The sequence below is a fragment of the Eutrigla gurnardus genome, assembly GCF_963514095.1.
Source record: "Eutrigla gurnardus genome assembly, chromosome: 11".
NCBI lineage: Eukaryota > Metazoa > Chordata > Actinopteri > Perciformes > Triglidae > Eutrigla > Eutrigla gurnardus.
The window spans coordinates 15,059,354-15,080,307 of record NC_139925.1 but is presented as its reverse complement, the minus strand read 5'-3'; the positions used below and the strand labels follow the sequence as shown (position 1 = coordinate 15,080,307).

General features: G+C 40.4%; 1 protein-coding gene across 1 annotated transcript in view; it reads right to left on the bottom strand.

Moving 5' to 3' along the window:
- The window catches only part of arid5b (AT-rich interaction domain 5B), a 71,809-nt gene that overhangs the window by 26,618 nt on the left and 24,237 nt on the right, over positions 1–20,954 (bottom strand). The window contains exon 4 of the mRNA XM_084021986.1: positions 13,391–13,621. Within this exon, the coding sequence (XP_083878112.1) occupies positions 13,391–13,621 (231 nt within the window). The remainder of the gene's footprint in view (positions 1–13,390; positions 13,622–20,954) is intronic.

Here is a 20,954-nt window from a genome sequence, read left to right as displayed (position 1 = left end):
CAGCGCATATCCTACTCTGTATATAATTACATTTACTTTCTGGTAATTTGCCTTTCAAACTATAGTTATAATAAAATAATATTAATAGTAATTTCCACTGGGTATACAAAATTATATTTTTGTGTCCTCTTACTGTTCAGCTAAAATTCCCCACACAGACCAATATTAAAGGTAAATTATTATTATTATATATATATTTATTTTATAATACTGCAACTGCAGTCATTCTGACAATGGGTCATAACTGAATTTCATTCACCACCTCCTCCGCAGAGATTAGCATGACTCAGATAGCAAAAATATCTAAACCACGTGATTCATTTCTGTTTAATTCGGTTGGATTCGGGGACTTTCAGGAATCTCTGCAACGGAAATGGTGAGTGTGAAGAGGTTTTCAAATGTTTGCATTAATAAGACATTTAGGTCACATGTCACATTCTTCTTCTCTATACCGCAGGTTAAGGGTTCCCAGAGGAGATTTTGACCTTTATTAAAGCCGTGAAGCAGCCTTTTCATGTCTCTTACCCCATCTGAGGTACCAACAAATGCATCAATGTGTCAACTACATCTGCAGAAGACTATGTGCTAGTAAACATAAATGTAAATAAAGGCAGGATATAAAATACCTTAAAAAAGCCGTTTTCCTGCCTGAACAACCACACATCAAGTGCTCCCTCCTCTCCATCATTTCGTTACTGAATGTCGCCACCATCACATTTCACATACTAATATCAGACATTTCTGACGTGCTCATAATTCTCACTTTGTCACATCTGACAGCGGAGTTATCCCTCTGTTCCTGCACTCGAGGCACGTTTCTGCACACAGTCATTCGAGACGGCACAAAATGTTTTTAATGAACAGTAATACTTCCAAGCATCTCTATCACCGCAATCATCAGAAATTACACAATGCGCCCACAGAGTGAGACAGAGGGTGTGGGTGGACACTGTACACAGTGCACTGTTTTTTTTTTTTATTAATCATCAAAACCTTCGTAGGTTGATAGATGATACAAGTGTTAATTAATTTCTCATAATTATACAGCGGGAGCTCGTCACTAATGAGCGGCACAACATTTCACGGCAGAATGTAAGAGTACAGTGTTACTCAGGGGGATTTTAACACCAATAACGCTGTTGTTATTTTCTTGCTTGCGTTTGCCCGTGAATGCAACATATGAGATATTTTTGTACGTCTGTGGCTCAGAGCGATTCTGAATTTAATGAGGAATGCATTTGGCTCCTTCTAAGGCACGACAATGGTTGCTAGTTATTGTTATTACACAAACACAGCCTCACCTTTCCGATATAACAAGAGACAGGCGGCAGGGAAAAGTGGTAATCACCACCAAAGCTGAGAGAGCGACAATTTACATTTTTTCCGCTGGTGTTCAGAGTCAGAACAGTTGAGTGTTTGGAAAGAGCACCTGTGTCAGGAACTCCCGTCCTGACTACTGACACACAAAAACCACTGTGATGCAAGGTTACTAGAGCATGTTCCTGATTCAAAGGCAGGGATTAGTCCGGCCTGTTGCTAAACCAGCAGTCCCCCCGAGGTGCAGCCGACTCATCTGCACCTCCTCAACTGTTTCTTGTAAACAGGTCTTTGAACGCAGCACCTTGATTGACTCCGCCTCAACCTTGATTTTAGAAGTGTGTGTTTTGTTTTTATTTGCTTATTTATTTCTCTGTCAAGTATATCATGGGAATGAATGTCATTTTCCTTGTGAGGCTCGCAACATTAAAGAAAATTGCATTCAGAATTGCACTAATTGCTTTTTTTTTGTTGTTGAGAGGAACACGCTGAAAACAGAACCCTGACATTATTATCACCTTATAAAATAGTTATTGAGGAAGTTGTTAGTAAACAACAGTTGCCTATTTTCACATACCGCAGACATGGAGCAACACTGGCATTCATATGGAGTCATATTTGTTGAAATATTCACTCTCCTTCTCGCTCCGGTTTGGTCTCCACCAACTCCTGAGGGGAAATATCTAAATCTGCAGCTGCTAAATGCTCCAACGTGTTCACCGTCTTCCAGCTGAATTAATCCGTTTGCTGTTTGATGCTGAACAGGCCACCGAGATGAGGAAAATGGCTGTGGGTTATTGAGGATAGTGAGTGAAACAAAGCAGTGTGTAGTAAAATAAAAACAATGAGCTGAAAGACCCTCAAAATGCTGAGGAGAACTGTCGTCTGGTGATTATCATCTGGGAGTTTGTCACAAGTGATCACATTTGTAATATGAACATATAAATAAGCACAGCTTTAAATGAACATATGCAATATAATGTTCTACCAAAGAAATTAATTAATCAGGGTAGACAATGACAATGCTTCTGGAAAAAGATGTTGCTGATGATTTAGGCTGTGAGCAACACAACTAAATGGAATTGACCTCCATTGTTTTTGGATGGAGTCAGAAACTTCAGGACAAATAAGACCTGACCCTTTGCACGGTTTGATACCACTAGTGGCAAGCGGGGGGAAAAGATAACGTCTCCTTTAATCAAACTCACTCTAATGGGCACCCATGTGTTCAGAATGAATGTGTAAAAATATTGACAATAAGAGACAGGAATCCACGTGAGAGTTTCTGGTTCGGGGAGATTCTCGCCAGATCTCCACTCCGTCGTAGCAACAGCTCTGACATCCCCTTCCCCTCGATTTCCCAAACCCATCATTTCCTATACAAATACTGCATTATATCAGCTACAGTCTGTTTTTATTTTCCTCAAGACAATTCCCCTTAGCGGGCTGACTGACAGCTGTGTGTGCACGCATCATTATCTCCTTCACTGTCGGTTGCCGTAGCCTGTGGCAGACCTCAATCACACAGTATTAGAAATGACTTCGGTTTCCACGGAGCGCGGCGCGTTTGGAGCTGCAGGTATGCCACACGTTAATATGAAGCAATGGGATGCAGGTGAACTAGTTGTCCTCCCCGTCTGGAAATTGCAGAAATGTAACAATCAGGTTCTTTAAGGCTAATAAGTTCATTAGATTCAGCTCACGGAAGCCAAGACGTAATGAGTGAGTGTTGTTGATGCTGCTACTGTTCCAGGAAGTGGAGGTCATTGAGGCCAATTAAGCGTTTGAGTGGTAAAGAAATAAAAAAATTAAGTTGGATGCAAATGTGCTCGTTCTGAGAAGCACCTCAAACCTGTTCTGTATGTTTTAATGATATGGAAAACAGGAGTCTTCTCTTTGTCATATGAACTCATGTTAACGGTGTAATGCTGCACTGTAAATGGAATACTAACTCACTTCAATCTTTAATCTGATCTTGGTTGATGTTTAAAATGCTGGTCAGGTTTTAAGTTTTAGTCTGAGGTTCAAGCATACAGCCAGGTATTAAGAGAGCCACAACAGAGAAACTATGCTAATGCCTTGGTAGATAGTGCGCAGTAGATAAATCATGTTTATGGACTGATGTCCTCCTCTATGGCCTTTGTGAATATAACAAGATTGCTTCCAATTGCATCTAAATATGAGCTTTATGCATGCGAACACACCGCATAATAAAAGACTGCGCGCATGGATATGGAATAAAGAGTCTCGCTTACCATTTCAAACTACAGCCCACGACAGAGGAGCTATTATCTGGTGTTTATATTCTAATATGTGACTACACTATAAAGATTTTTTTTTTTTTTTTAATGCTGCTTCTTTGTGTTAATCCTGACAATTCGTCAAATTTAAATCCCGCAGCGCTGGGAGGAACACATCAATTCAAAGTGAAATCAATTCAATCCCCCCCCCCCCCTCCCTCCACTTCCTCCCTTTTTTTTTTTTACTTTGAGTGGGAACTCTGCTGCTTCTCCTATCTATTACTCTCTCCTTTCTGTAATAACTGTGTGAGCAGCAATAAATGTAATTACAAAGGGGTGGGGTTGTGTGTGTGTGTGTGTGTGTGTGTGTGTGGGGGGGTGATTACTATGCATGCACAACAAAATGCAACATTAAAAAGCTATTATCAGAAGAGAGTACATTTTGGCAGATATATGGCGGAGGGCAGCTCCTGCCATATGTTTGTGGAGACTGGGACAACGAGTCAGGTAGTAATTATCAATCATCATCAAGAGAAACCTGTCAAAACGCTAGGCCGGGCACGCTCTGACTAGCGTTGTCATGGAGACAAGCCCACGTCTCAGCAAATGTGTGTTGTTTACCAGGAAATTAAAAATACTCTCCCATATTTTTATCACGCACGTGTGAATCGTCCCTTTTGGTTCCTCTCTCCGTCTATGAGCGCCGTTAAAATGCCTGCGTGTGTTAAAGAGTTCCTGCCGAGCCCAACGAGAGAGATTTTTCAGGGATAGAGTGGAGGATAATTTGGTTGAGGTTATGCTTTTCTGGTTTAACACTGATTTCTTTGCCTTCAGGATCAGACGTGTTATAGAGGTTACAGTTAGCAAATGGCTATGTAAATGGTAATATCCTCACCGTAATAATATTAAGATAAATGTGTGTATGTGCACATACATAATGCATTTGGCAGTAATGAGCTCATTTCTGTGACCATAACTGTTGCTGTACACAGACTCCCCATTCAGGCCGTCACTGTTAATATCCCTCAGCCGAGCAGAGAGGACATTCTCCTAAACCATCGTGACTTTGTCAGTTTCAATTTTACGTCTTCCTTTTTCCTCCTCTGCATAGACTACTTCAGTTTCACTTTTACATACACCAGATGCCTTCGAATCACATTTCGCTCCTCGCCTTACAGGCTAGTCAAAGTGCTTGTATTTCCAGAAGAGCGTACACCGAGTGTGACTTTTCACGGAATCACGCACGAGGAATGTTTCTGGAACGTTTCCAACTGTGTCTGACGACAATGCCGCTTTCAGATGACAATCAATTTCTGTGTGACCTCAATCCATTACCCTTCCAGGAATCAGGATTATTTTTCATTTAAAACAAGCTCTGGAAATTAAATACACAAGCAAGTAAACATGAAAGCAATTTAGTGTGGGGGGGTGGTGGCATAAATTGTGTATGCATTTTGCTGCTTTATTATGGCAGTCATTTGGAGGAGAGGAAAAAAAAAAAGTGTAGTGTTCTTAATTCATTATTTGTGCGCCGTTGTGCATGCTCCCCCCGGGGAGAGGCAACATTACTCTTTCATCAGATCAAATGAAGCGGAGCCGTGCCATTCCAGGAAGAGCCAATTAAACTGTTCAAAGAAGTTTATTATTGCGACGGATTATGAAATCATTCTCATCGGATTCATCGGGATGCGTGTTTTCGACAGGGGTGTGAATGTGTGTACTTTACCGCCGCGCAAAAACTCATAAAGGCTGTCGACCGGAGCGTTCCACGCGCGGAGCAAATAGAGAAATTATGGTATGCCGTCACGGTGTCACATGCTTTACAAGAATACTTTTAACAAATTTAATTTATAGTCGAAATGAGCTGTAATTATAGGGAGAGAATCATTTCTCTCTTTTCTTTTTTCTTTCTTTTTTTTCTCATCGTCTCCGCCTCATGTGATCGCCTCATGATGGTAGCGTTGCCTGTTAAGCACTTATTAACACACATCACATCGAGACATGGCTGGGTTTAAGCTTAACCGGGATCCACTGACTGACACACACACTGAGGAATGCAATGACCTCTGACCCCGGAGAACTTTATAGTATCACCCAGTATTTAGCTCAAGACACACCAACACACACACACAAAGAAACTCTTTGGTGTTGGCCGAATTCCAAAAAGGCACAATATCTCCCTGTGTGTTTAATCTGTAATAATTTAGCTCCGCTGTCGAGACAAAAATAAACCAATTCACCACAACACTATACAGGCTGTAAATGTCTGACAAATGAACGTGTCACTTCAGCTTTTGCTTGTGCCCCGAGCGTCGGCGTGTAGCTCTTAACAGCCGAGAAAGAACATTGAAAAATAAATCTCATTTTGTGAAGAAATGTTAAGAGCACGCAGACGGGCCTTCCCAAATACACACCCTGTTGTTCCAACAGGGCCAAATGTAAAACACGGTCAAAGTTACATAACGTGGAGGATTTGCTTAAAACGCCATAACCTTCAAACACTTCCACATCATTGATACTGACAGACTGCAGCAACAACTCAGTAGGACCGGGGCTTTAAGAATACAGTATTTCAATTTGGCTTTTGGGGAGAGAGAGAGAAAGAGAGAGGGAGGGAGAAAAGGAGAGAGAGAGAGGGAGGGAGCGAATGGGGGAGACAGAGGGAGGGTTAGATGAAAGGGAGCAGTGGATAAGCTTCAAGGCTTATCCTATTCATTACTGGAGGAAAGAAAAAAAATCACAGCATCGACCTATAAATAAATGAATGCCAGGATAAACACGAAGCCCATACATCAATAAAACATATGTATTCTAATAGATCACGCTCTAGTTACACTTGATGGGATTGAGTCGGCCAATGAGCCCAATCATAGGGACTTTATCAATTTTGAAAAGCTACACAGCATTAAGCCGTGGTGATTATAAATAATCATCATTCCCATAACAAAACAGGCCAAAGCATACTTTCTGTTCATTTTTTCCCTTGTATATATATATACGCATGTATTGTATTTATAGGAGTTCACTCCAATAAGCCTACATAAACATATCTAAATATTCTAGAAAGTTACATTTTATTGAATAAATGTCTAAAGCAGCTGCCAACGTAGGCGTTTTTTTCCCCCCCCATGAAAAAATGTCTGCGTCATATTCGGGGGAAAAAAACTGGAAAGATCAACCACAATCATCACTTCTAGCCTAATCCTCACTTTGCTGCCCGTCATGTAACAGCGAGGCAACAATGATTTTTGACGTCACTGAAATTACACAAGCTCCTTTCAGAAAAACAACAACTGGCGACAAGCTTCTACCTGCAGACATGTAGAAAGAGGGCTCGGCGCTCAACCCAGCAACCCACGAGCTGTTTCTACACCAGCCTCACCAGCAGCACACACAGACTTTGTAAACAGCATCTACAGTTACACTGGTGAGTCAGACGTGCTCACTCCAGGTTACAACATGCTGTTCTCTAATTTTTTTTTTTATCAGGGACATTCAGGAGTTGTGTCACAACTCACATCTGGTATTTTGTGAGAATATGACTCTCGATGTGTGGTTTAGTTTCCAGGAACAAACTGGCCACGTCTTCTTATCGTGCGAATCTTGCTTGATTTAAACCAGCGCTTACCAACAGAGGCTCTTCCTCATTCGACAAGGGTATTAATGGAAGAATCATTAAAGCCATAATGAATGAGGTCAAGCCAGCCTGGTCAGCTGAAGTGTAAAGTAATTAATATCATGTTCTGCAGTTTGAAATTACACAACTGCATTTTATCTCCAAGCCTGATAATGACCCATCAAATTGCTTGTCATCACCAATGCCACCGTCAGAGTAGTTCAACTAGGTGGCTTTTCAGGGTGCTATGTTCACGTCCCGATCATGTTAAAACCCTAAAACGTGTTGAAAGAAAAGTGTACCTAGAAGAAACATCAAAGATGATGATGTGAATTTGTTCATTACTTCAATTTGAAATGCTTCCTGTTTCTGCAAATGCAGCAACGGAGGGAGATTTCAAAACACCAACAGCTGCAACAGCATATGATGATGAGTGACAATCAAAAACAGTTTGACACCTTTTCCTGAGAAAGAGGACATATTTAATGTGTAAATGCTATTTCCTGCACATGATTGTATGAATATAGTAAATAACACATTTTAATGACATTGTTAATACCCTGATTTTCCGTCTTATAGAATGTAAAACTCTGTTTAAATGACATTATTAATACATTATCCCTACTTAAAAAGCCCATGATATTGTGTGGGGATTCACTGTCTTTTACTGCCTTATTAATATTTGATTGTTGTTCCACTCCAGCATCTTTTTTTAAATAGCAACAAAATAATGAAAATATACCAATTGTTTTGTTTTTTTTGTGGTTAAAATATGCTGAGGAGGTTGCAACATTCTTTCAGCCTGACATAGTGACTGCAGTGTTCCTCTCAGGCTACAGGCACATCAGAGGGTAGAGAGTATGTAGCCTGAGAGGCAAGACCCAGGCAAAGTTACACCGCACATTACCTTCTGCTGCTCTTGAGCTTAGTGCTGTGAGCGTGTGGTAATACATAGTTGAAGGCAACTTTGTTGAGTGTATCAACACCTCAACTCCTCTCATCCGGATTTTGACAGCTGCAAACTCACGAGGAGGCTGTTTGGGGAGATCTTAGTGAGGAAATAAAACCGAAACCATTAAAACGAGGCAAATATGGGCTGACATGATGCTGTAACTGAACTAGGAGTCTATACCTGGATGCTCTTTCCTCCTCAATTATCCTCGACCAGCACTGCTTCCTTTGCGCTACGAATAACAGGTCCAGGCTTCTGGAAAAGCTCCTCGCCTATTGCCAGATGCTTATTTATCTCGCCGCGTTGTTTTGCTAAAAATAGATAAGCAGCCGTTCAAAACAATATGTGCCGAACTGGTGTGTCGCTGATGACATAATCGGGATAATCAGGAAGATTGTTCCTCATTCAGTCCAAGAGTCGTGCTCATGCTGCTGATGCCGGGAGAAGAATGCGCCTCATCAATCCTGCCAGTGCATGCTGTGTTTATTACAGCCAAGGATGAGACGCATCCTGCTTCACTGTGTGTTCAGGCAATCACATAAGCACGGCAAGGTTACACTGTATGAGTGTCATTCATCTTTCATTTTGTGTGTGAAACCGTCGTTTTGCAGATGTGTAAAGACACCACATTGTACTAAACAAGTGGCCTTTCACCAGATGTTCTGTTTATTGTTGTGGAGAGAGTCGGCCCCGATTGTGAAATGTGATTACGCAGCTACAACATTTGCTCTTTTCTCCTCTAAATCTCCCCTCCATGGCCTCTGTATACCATCGACATATGGACGATGAAAAATTCATGGGCTGGTGGTTAACACAAATCTGCAGAGGAGATGGGAAAACATGAGCTTAGCAAGCAGTTTGCCTATTACATTAACAGACGGGGCTGTCACGGGACAACACTGGCGTATGCATATTACATCTAATCTGATTTCATGTTTAAAAAAAAAGCCAGCGGGCAAGTGGTTCAAGTTGTGGAAACAATGACATCATACTGTATGTTCCTCTGCTGACCCAACCCAATCAAGCTATAGCAGGACTGCATGTTTTTAAAGATATCATCTCAACGTTTTAAACAGTTCCAGCATGTTAGCTGCTCTTCATTCTCCTCACCTCTTCTACTCGACTGCGTTGTATTTCAGTCTCGGTTTCAGTGAAAGGACATGTGAATGAACAGGAAATCTTTTTTTTTCTTCTTCTTTTTCTTCTCACAGATGCAACCGACTTCAACAGACATGCAGAAACACCCTCATAAATAGACACAAAGCAGCCACAGATGTACCAAACTAGCACACACACACACACACACACACACACACACACACACACACACACCACATTACAAAAATAGACTGTTATTCTGTTTATGATCACTGCATCTGGACAATGTTAATATGCTGAAGCAATGAATTGTTTTTTTTACTCCTCCTCCCCTGGCAGATTAAAAAAAAGAAAGAAAAAGAAAAAAAAGATTGCGCTGAAAATGTTTCTTTTTTAATAAATATCAAGCCAGCACTGAGTGAGAGATGTTTCAAACAAAACACACTGGGCTGAGCATGACATATTTAGTTTCTGTTCCAAGGAGGAGACTTGGGGAATATAGGACAGATGAGAAATAGCAAGAGGAGGAGTGGGGGCAGCTCCTCTCAACTGCTTTGCCTCAGACATGATTGCCTCACTAGCTTTCAAAATACTGTTGATTCAAGCAATGTGCACATAAGGAGTGTTAAGTTTCTGGAGAAGTGGAGGAAGGGAGGGGGAGTGGAAGGTCAGCTGTTTGGAAGAATAACTCCAGAATAAGAGAACATGGGAAATATGTTGGTCATAATATTTTCCTTAACAGACGCCCAAATGAGTAGCTGTCAAGATGCTCCGCGATGCACATCTTGTTTAAATAGATCAGGTGCGGTGCCTCTAGGACGGAGCGTACGAATGTTTATGTTATTGCTTTGTAGTATCCACGCCAGATGAATGTGAGTAATACTCCACAGAACCACGACAGCTAATAACAAAACCTTGAACCTCGTCATCTGTCGTTCAGCGCTGCAAAGGCCTGGCCCACTCAAACTATTTCTGTTTTTTGTTTTGTTCTCTCGGCAGAGTCTGTAGTGTTTATTGTATTACAGTACAGCATGCAAAACCTTTATCCGTCGGTTTGAATAAGAGCTTGTTTTTCATTCAGCACACATCGAGTGCCGTTCGTGGGGCCTTACCACGACACTCATTTCCTTCTCTGGGACTGTGTGGTTATATTCCTCCTGGCGAGAAAATCTATTGGGGACACAAAGCGGCATGGGTATAATCAATCCACGCTGGCGGAGAGTGCCTGATAATTCTATACAAAACTGTGTCATTCCCCGTGAGGACAGCACCTGCAGGGGTGACAGGCGGTGATGAACATGAATATAGATCACAGGGCTTCGAGATCCGCTAACTGACGCAAACCGCAGTTTGACTCGAGCGTCTTCAAAAGCGCGGCGGTGACGTGGGCGACAACACACAAATACAGATGGAGTTGGATAAACGCAAGTCGCAGACAACCGTCACCGTCACAGCAGGAATGACCTTACATCATCCGGCAAATATCGGAGATATCAAAGTCGTTATGTGCACAGGAGCGACGGGAGCACGCCGGCGTTTCATTACTCACCTCCAAAAATACACAAATCAGAGCAAGAGTTCGCCGCACATGCTCCAGTACAAATATGCTGCTGATTGTATAATAATTCCTCAAAATAAAAAAATGATTTTGCCATACATGCACCTACCGCAGTGCTTTGTGGAAATCATAACCGGACGATCAAAAATAGGAGGATTTCACAAGCAGGCTTTCATCTGAAGGCTACATTTCACACGGTTCTGTACCACCAGGCTTGCTGAATTCTGCAACAGCAGTGTATTCCCCCCCCCTCTCGCTGAGCCTTCTCGTCCTCTCTACCCCCTGAGGTAGCCTGACACACTTTCATGAATTAGCCTAGACAAGACGGACAGCTATTAGAGCTGCCACAGCAGATTTGGCTGAATCCAAAAGGTCAGAATTAGCATCGAGAGAAGCATGGAATAAAGTCCTAAAATTGTTCCCCAGATCAATTTTAACTTTTTAATATTTCACAGCTGCACAGCATTACTTATTGAGCGTCCACAGTGCTGGTATTTATCCTAATAAAGGTGGATTTAATATCACGTTTATAGCCGCCTGCTCATATGCAGCCTGAAAATGGCACTCCGCTCGACAGTTGTGTACGTTTCGAAGCACGTATGTGCAAACACTCATGTGTGTGTTTGTGCCTATAAGTAAGACACCCTTGTGGCCTTAGTTCACTTGGCAGAGTCACGGTAATTACTAAACTCTGCTGTTTTGAAACAAATCACCTGGCAGCTATTCAAGCGGAAATAAAAGCCTGCTTCAAACCTAGTAAACCTTTATGCGAATAACATTAGAAATCTGGTTGCCTTAGTCACAAAAAAAAAATAAGAACTCCCTTAGGCTCTGAAAATAAACCTTTAGCTTAAATGTGGCTCACAGAGGAATGGCATTATTCAGCCAAGTGAATGAGCAATAGCAGCCACAGGATGTTAGCGTTACTATTCATAACTTATTTTTCCAATGCCTAAAACCGTTTTCCCTTCTGGTCTCACCTCTGCTGCTCTCTTAAAAATGCAATTACCTACTGGCAAATTTACAGGAAAAGAAAAACAATGACTTTTGACCAGAGGAGCCGTTACCGTGAATGTCAAATTGATGCTGCACAAGAGGAAATATAAAGGGAGATGAATCACATTGCTTCTTTGTTTTAGTCCAGTGCAGGGTTAATAAAATGTGTGGCATCGTGAGTGGCAGGGAGAGCACAGTGGAAGGCAAATAGACATGTTCAAGCACTTCAAAATTCCTCACTGGAACCACAGAATGCTTTTCATAGGTGTGACCGGTGAGGGTGTTTGAATGGCGGTCACTTGTGTTCGTGAACATAAAGACCTGTCTGGGGACACATGAACTGGCTGACTGAAAAACCTATTGAAAACAAATGAACTTAACTAAAAGAGTGTCAGTCATAAGCATGTTCAGTTCAGTTGCCTTTAATTCCAAATTACAGTGAAAGAAAATTAAACCTGCACTTCCTTATAGCGAGTAAAAAAAATATAGGAACCACAATTTCTGTTTAGCGCTCTTTTGTCAGCGTTGTATTTATTTTATTCAAAGCCAAATCAAATGAGAGGTTTCGTAGCTGTCCAGTGAAAAACATCTCCAAATGTGCTGATTTTGAATTAAGTGTTCCTTTTTTTTAATTACAAAATATAATCCTTATACTTCTTCAGCTAAATTTACCATTTTAAACAATACAGTTAAAGAAAAAAGGATCAGAATCGGTGCAGCAGAACCAAAGATCTGGTCTAATATTATTCGCCTACGCCTACATTACCCTTAAAGCAAGTTGGCTGCTCTATTTCAGGTTTATCATAGCGTAGCGGCTAATGTAGCATTGAGACGCTAGCTCCAAGAAGAGATGAGGAGAAGGCTACACAGGTCTGGTGAGCTCAGTTCTTTCTAACTCTACACCACCCCCGCATTTTTATTTTAATTTTCAAACTCGCAGTCTTCAGAACCAACTGAGTGACTCAGGTGACATCACTTGAAGTCATTTATACAATTTCATACTTCTGGAGCCAAAGAAGGCTTTGTACAACTTTGTTTTTGTGCTCTAGTACTCCCCAGACATGTAAACAGACTCTGATGTGTGACATTGAATCACTGCTTATTGAGTTGATATAATCTGTAAACAGGGCTGCTTTTCTCAGCTCATATAAATACTGCTGTTTACATGTTTTGCACACGACAGCAACTGGTTTTGGGTTTGAAACCTGAATGCTACGGCAGCTCCCGTTTTTTTTACCCTTTATTTTGATAGGCAGCCGTCACACAAATTAGAATTTTTAAATGGATTCAAGTACATTTCTCTCAAATTGCTGAGGCCACCAGAGCAAACACTGTCCATTGTCCACTAAAAGCAGACTCGAACAAATGGCCATGGTAACCACAATGACATAATTGAAAGTTTGAGATGAACCGTACTGTGAGAATGAGCTTTAAGTGCACGCTTATGTCCAGAGCTCAGGATACGAGTAGTTGGATTATTTTTTTTTTCATGGGCTCAATGTGCAACACTCCAAACGCCATAAACTGCCAAAGTAATAGCTGTTGGCGTGCAGATGAGCTAATACTATAACGTGCCTAATGGCTACAATCAAGTCGGCAGCTGCCAAACTCACCAAACTCGTCACAGATGCTCTCGTTCTGCAGCAGGGCGGGATGTTCGAAGGTGTCCCGGCAGTACAGGATCCTCGTGCTCCCGCCCAACGCAGCGATGCCGCCCAGCGCTAGCACCGTGTGGTCTATGAGCAGAGAGGACGGCTGCTCCCTGAGCCGGGCCAAAATGGAGCGGAAACGGCAATACTGTGGGTAACTGAGGACCAAAACCTTTCGCCCGTCCTCCTCCTGGCCTGAAAAACACACAAAATATAGACACAAAGTCAGAAGGTCCACAGAGATTATGCATAATTAAATTCAACATTAAAGAGGGGGGGAATCTTCACAGGGAAATAGAGAACATTTTGTTTTGCGAGTGCTCCTGTAAGATTTGTAGAGAATGGCAGCACTTAATTTTACATGACACATTCACTCTTCCATTTCTCCTCAGATTTTATTACCTTATTCTCTATCATAGATCATTCCTTGGCTACTATTATATTCTGGCACATCTACTGCCAGAGTGCTGTGAGTATGATCCTTTTACTCCTCACTATTGGCCTTAAATTGCAAGGTTGCCTGTAATGTTTGAGATCTTAGACTAGAACGTTTATTGTACTGTCACATTTGGTGAGTAGCATATAAATCTCAAGAAGGTAAAAATAAAAAATAAAATAAAAACTTTCTATGTACATATTGCCTTGACATATGCCATTAAATTCCAACAACTGCTTGAAAAGCGATTTATTTTTCCAGTTATATCCAGATATTTCAACAGCTCCTATACAACATGTTGATAGCAACCCAAATGACCTCTGTGTGAGTTTCAAATTCAGGAAGTAATGCTTTTATTGTGCTGTATCACTGTGACTTTTAATCATTGTCATCACACCGTTTCCTTGTGGTAGACATACTTTTCAACACCTTTTCAGTTCAACAGTACAACTAGTCAATGTTGTTTGGCTGCATGTTTTAAAGGCGTGATGCTGTTGGAATGGCAAGAGGAACGTCAACAACAATTCTGCACACTTGATATTTGGATTGACGAGTTTGTTTTTAATTAAACCTTTCCATCTTGCTTTAATATCTGTGGCCTCTAGTTAACTGACAATCATCTGGCACAGTCGGTGGATAACAAAAGCTCTCTGCTTGACTCAGGTAATAGTGAAACCTCCCGTTCCACTTTACCATCACACTGGATGTGTTGTTTCTGATTAGCCTGCGTAATTAACATCCCACTAACAGCATGCTGGTGAATTATCACCTGTGACTTCTGGACAGGAAGTACAGACCTAAGCTGATACCATAAACTGCCATAAAGCAAGATACGCTGAAGATCCACTAATCCTACTGTTAATATTAAACCATGTAAGAACAAGAGTAGCTAGAGCTCCAGAGCCTTACTTCCATTCTCACAATGACAACATGATGGTTTCTGGCAGGTTTATTGTGTGTTAAAACTATAGTGAGGTCAGAAATGAAGAGAACAGGTACAAACATATGAAGGTAGACAGAGCTTGATAAGAAACAAAATGCTCTGCAATATGTTTTTATCAGTCGCGATATCATAAAGGTTATTGTGTTCACTTTGTGAGGCAGTGTGTGAGCCAAATCAATTGTACAAAAAAAAAAAAATGTCTTTATTGTACAATTTCCTGAGGGATTAATAGTGTTCACATCACATCTAGTTCACATCACAACTATTATTAGTGTTCATGACATTTTCCCTTGCATAACGCTTCCCTCTAATACAAATACAGAGCCGGCAGACTATAAAAATGTAGTCTCTTTATTTTGCTTCTATACAAATCTCTCCTCACTTTGTCATCTATATGTGGATGGTATGCAAATAACACAGAGCGTTATTAGTTTAGACAGTTCCTTTGCAGTGATTAACTATAACAGAACTTCTCAACCACCCACGTGCAGGAACGTAAATATAAGAATATATCACTAACTACGTGTGTCTGATGCAGCAGGAGAGGGAACTGGTTAAATATAGCACTGCAGGAGAGAAATACCTGGAGAGTCATTTTCCACATTTTAAACATGATATTAGACCCAGTGCTTCCCCCCTGAATCTTCCTCACGATAAACACTGAAAGGATATAACCTAAACATATACAAGTACTGACATTATACATTATGACTCGACATAACAATATACACAAAAAGAGATATTTCACGTAATATAAAGTAGGTTAGTAATTAATGATTCTTTTCAAAAATCAATTCATCTGTCAGTTGTTTTATTGATTAATTGTTCAGTCCATTAAAACATAAAGGGAATAGTATATTTTCCCAAAGTCTAACAGTCCAGAAGTTTAATGTTAAAGAAAACCTGACATTTTAATATTGACATTTGAGAAGCTGAAACAGCATAAACTGTTTATGCACGTGTTTGAGCTCTGATATGGTTAATGTATATGTGGTGACTTTACCTGACAAAATACAATACGATATAATATGGTGTCTCCAGTCCAAAGCTCCCGTGGGTGTGTTTCTAATCTTCTACTAGGGTGATAATATCATAATAAAATGACACACAAACTCAGAGAGGTAACGCAACACAATGCAGTGACGTAAAGGACTGGACATTGGCCAAATCATAATGCATAAACAAATTATGCATGTGTATTTTCCTTTAAAGCTTCGTTCAATGTCACATTTTGCAGACTCGTTTGCAGAGACTGTTGTTTGAAAGCAGAGTGCCAATATTTTTCTAGCTTACAAAGCCGACTACACGGTTCATCAGTTGATGAAGCAGAGTCAGGCCGTTTGAAACACAATTTCTACATGAATTATTCACTGTCCTGTCTGCTTTTACAAAGCCCTTGGACATGACATTCATGGGAATTTCTCCTGCTAAGTTAATATTTCAGGGCTGGCTAACTAGCAAGCGTTTCACCTTGCCACTCCAAAGACAAAACAGGCATTTGAAAAACACGCATTCATCCCTCTTTGGTGTTATTTGACCAAACTGGAAGCTGATAAATGTGCACCGAGAACAAGGCAGGAAGGACGCCATTCATAACATATTTACACCAGCTGCGTCCGCGACAATCAGCGTAATTAGTTCCACTGTACTCCAATATGAAGACCACTTCAAAAGAAATTATTAAAACCATTCATCCAGCACACGCACGCACACACACACACACACACACACACAGAGTTGGCCTATATGCGGAGGTAGCGCCCACAAAGCCTGCAGATGTACAAACCCACATATCCCTGCATACAAGCACATGCATATCACACTGCAGACACACACATTCATCAAAGATGGGGAGCCGTCACACACAATTACAGCTCAGAGGTAGAGCTTTGTTTCCAAATGTCAGGGATTTTATTGTAAGCGGTCACCATCAGACCTGCTCCTTCTCCCGAGCACCCTCACAGCAATTCACTTGATTAGATTCAATTTGGAGAGGGAGCCGCCGGGCATTAATAACTGGACAGAGACGTTTTTAAAGTGTGCATGTCGTCGTGTGTGTGTGTGTGTGTGTGTGCATTAGTGCGATACATTGAATATATGCAGCCCGACCTTTCAAAATAAAGGGCGTCATTATCTTTATGTAAGCTTTCTAATTGGCTTGGACTGCGGCTGCATCGCTGGCGAGCTGGAAGACACTGTGAGAACATTTTTTGTTTTTCCCTCTCACTCTCTCTCTCTCAGGATCTATTTTCTCTGTCCTCTGCCCTCAGTGGAGCGTGTTGATCAAACAGCTGTGGTGTGACAGATTATTTTCAGAACACGCTGTAAAGCTCCTGACCTCATAAACTACAATAGTGTCAGGGTCATAACTGCTCTGCAGGACAGCTGACGCTATAACCACTCAGTCAGTGCAGCACTCAATAAACAGTAGAGTAAACTGATATACTGATAGTTAAGTACAATATCTGCTGCTATACGATACCATGCATTTGATGCTCTGTACGTGCATTGAAGGGGCACTGCCCTAATTTAATTTAATACTGTTTTCTGTGGCCCTGGATGAGCTTGGTGAAGTCTGAAACCCTGATGATATCACAGTGATGTAATCTGGGTTATTTCAGCCTGGGTTTGAAGACTACAAATTTCTAACAGAGAGCCTGTTTTACAAAGTGGGGGGGCCCTGGCGGGAGTATGGATTATAAAAGACATGGGGGTTTACCAGCCAAGAGAGCCCTGATGAAAGACACTATCAAGTTGCATTGTGGGAATCATTGGAGCCAGTGTTTTTGGAAGTTTGACTCATGCTAGGGATTAAAAGTCAGAATATCTCAGACTCTGACGCTTCAATTTATCTCTTGTGAGTCTCACTGAACTTTGTGTAAATGCACTGTATTGTCTTAAAATTATACACACAACTGATCAAACAGGAGTAAAGATCAATATACAGATATATGACATGATCAGAGCAATACAAAACAGGTCAAGAAGACAAACAATCTGACAGATCCATGGCAGATTACACTATGTAGTAAAACGCTGGGGGTCATACATGGAATTTATTCTCCTGTAAAAATGGTGCTCAAGGTGAAAGTCCCCAAGTGTTATGACTAACATGAGTATTATATCTGGGAAATGTTTTTGAAATTGTTAATAATGGTGACTTGGACTTGGACTATGTTAATCTACTATAAATGATATATATGTATGTATGTTTAGTTATTTATTTACAAGTGATATTTATATTATAATTTAAACTGCATATGTCCAATTGTGGGAAAGTTCAGTTATGTATGTGCAATAAAATACAAAAAATTAAATGTAAAAAATCATAAATATGTGTTTTTTTATTATAAAAATAAATGCCTGCTCTCCTTTTGATTGTTGCTTAGTCAAACAGACAGCGAGGAGACCTTGATCAGTTTTGTTATGTCTAGTTTATTGCTTCTTCTGGGAACTTTTACTATTGTTACTGTTAGTGGATCTACAATGAGCTGCTCTGAGACGACAGTAAAATACTGTAGGAGCTCTACCAGGCGAAGCCTTACAGCAAATTACTTTTAAAATCAGTTCTACGTATGTAAATGTGCTGACGGTTAGTTGAAAGAAACAGGAGGAACGTTAGCATACGTCGAGTCTTATTCAGGAGTCTGACAGCAGAACTTTGTTCAAGCCGTACACACTTCAAGGGTGACTGAGTTAAATAGAAAAAAGTGCATTACAATAATGTAACCAGAATATGACAAAGGCATGAACGAGTTTGGCTGAGTCTTGAGATGACGGGATATGCCGCTGATCTTACTTACATTCCAGAGATTAAAAAAGCATGACTGAACCAGTTTTGTAATATGCAAATTGAAATGCAAGCAGGAATGACTTTTTTTACATTAACAGACACATTACATGACTAAAGCAAGAGTCTAGAGATTATTGAAGTGCTTGTGCATGGCCGATGATTAAAATATATGTTTCTACCATCATCCAACCCCTTATGTCAGGAAACTATTATATTAAATGGACAGCCTGTTAAACTCATGTGAAGCCTGGAATACCTTATAAGTTACATACAGGTAACACTTTCTTTCTTTCTTTCTTTCTTTCTTTCTTTCTTTCTTTCTTTCTTTCTTTCTTTCTTTCTTTCTTTCTTTCTTTCTTTCTTCATAGAAACATACTAATGCTTTTGACTAAATTTGGCATTGAAGAAATTGCATTTAATCAATACAATATGTTACTTATGTGGCTTTGTTGTGCTTTTGTTATGAATCATGGCCCAGGGGATTAGACTAGTTGCCATACAACTGAAATGGAACTCAAAGAAATATGTTGTTTTTCTGAAGACAAAAGCAAACAAACATCTGTCACTCAGGTAATATTATTCTCCCAGCACCTCTTTTAATCAAACACTTTACAAGCAGAGATGGAGAGCAAAGCACTAAGAGAGAACAAAATGAGCAGCTCCAGTGCAGAGCTTTTGTTTTTACACATTAAAAACAACTGTACAGCAGAAACAAAGTCAAAGACCATACTACTAGATTATATCGATTTACTGGCTTCCAGGCAGCCATTGTTTTCTATTAACAACATACTTAAAAGTTGCTAATAATACATGTATTAATACATCACAGAGAATTAATAGTATTTTTCTTCTTTGATACATTTGGGGAAACAAGTAAAATTAAGAGCCGTCAGCCAAACTTTTTTCAGGCAAAACATGATGAAATAAAATCAGCCCTTTTTTTTTTTTTGCAACATCTGTGTCTGCTTCCTGTCTGACTCATGAATTAGATGCTTTCAGCAGCCGACTCCTCTTTCTTGGATCTTGGACTCTGAATTTCCCTTGAAAACCTCACCGCATTTCAAATAAGACAAATCACTCGCAAAAGCATATTTAAAAAAAATGCAGGTTGCTTGTCTTTGCAAGTCGATTTTCATGCTGCGTTGGCATGAAAATGCTGAAACAACAAATCAAGTGAGAGACTTTTTTGGTTGTGAGTGAGTTATTGAGCAAAATATCCACTTACTAACACCTGTTTCATGCTGCGAGGATTTGCTGCTTTTCTTGTAATTGAATAGCCTCGGTTGAATATCTCTACAATTTTGCCAGGCAAACTGACAAGTCGGAATCGTGAGGTGAATTTACACCATTTTGAGAGATTTCATAGAGTTAATGAAACCATTGCTCAATTAATCCTAAAACGAGTCAACAGAAGAGCCCTGAAAGAAACAATAATGAGGAGAAAATGTCTAAAAATGTGTTGGTGTAGATGTCATGTCCAGGGGGATTCGCAGTTAATTAACGTGATGAAACGTGCAAAAGTAACAATGTAGTCCTTTTCAAACACAAATATCACACTGCTACACCGTAAGCGACACGACTGCAGTCCGCAGCAGCCTGGTAAAGTCATTAGCTCCAGCTGCTGTCATGAGACACTCTGCACAGGAAAATACAGATCTCAATCCACTCCGACATAGTAAAAGTAACGTGCAGTAATATATGTGCGCAATATCTGGGTCATAAAATTGACAAAATTATATTTAACAGCACAGGATGGATTTGATATTTGTCGGGGAAATATTGCAGCGAGCCAGCTCTCCCGTTGAGGAAAAACACTTAGTGAACTAGGGAGAGGGGAGACTATAATGCAGAAGATCTGACACTACATCATACCAGGAAGGATTAAAAGGATATTTTGTGCAATTACTTCAAAGGAAAAAACAAAATCTGTTTCTCTTCTCTAATAAGCAAGACAAATTGCTCATCATAATCAAAATCTCAAAAAATGTGCATACGACATGAAACTCATTAGTTGTGGTTGAACAGCTGCTCCGATGGATGAACAGATTTTCCAATGTTAGCTGAAACATTGTTGATATCATTGCGAAACTAGAACAATAAAAAAATGGCGATCCACTGCCGCATCTCTGAGATCCTCTCTTATTGGAGAATGTCTGCAGTGGCATGCAAGTCAGGACTGAAAGTAGTGGTAATATGAGGGCTGCTGACAGTAAAAAGCAGATCCGCGATGGCTAATTAAAACCCAAATGTGACTCATGTAAACTGTGTCATTTACATTCAACCGAGCTTCAAAAATATTCAAACTGCCCACAAGCTCTGACAAGATCTTTCAGGCAAGTATGCTCATTTCTCTTGT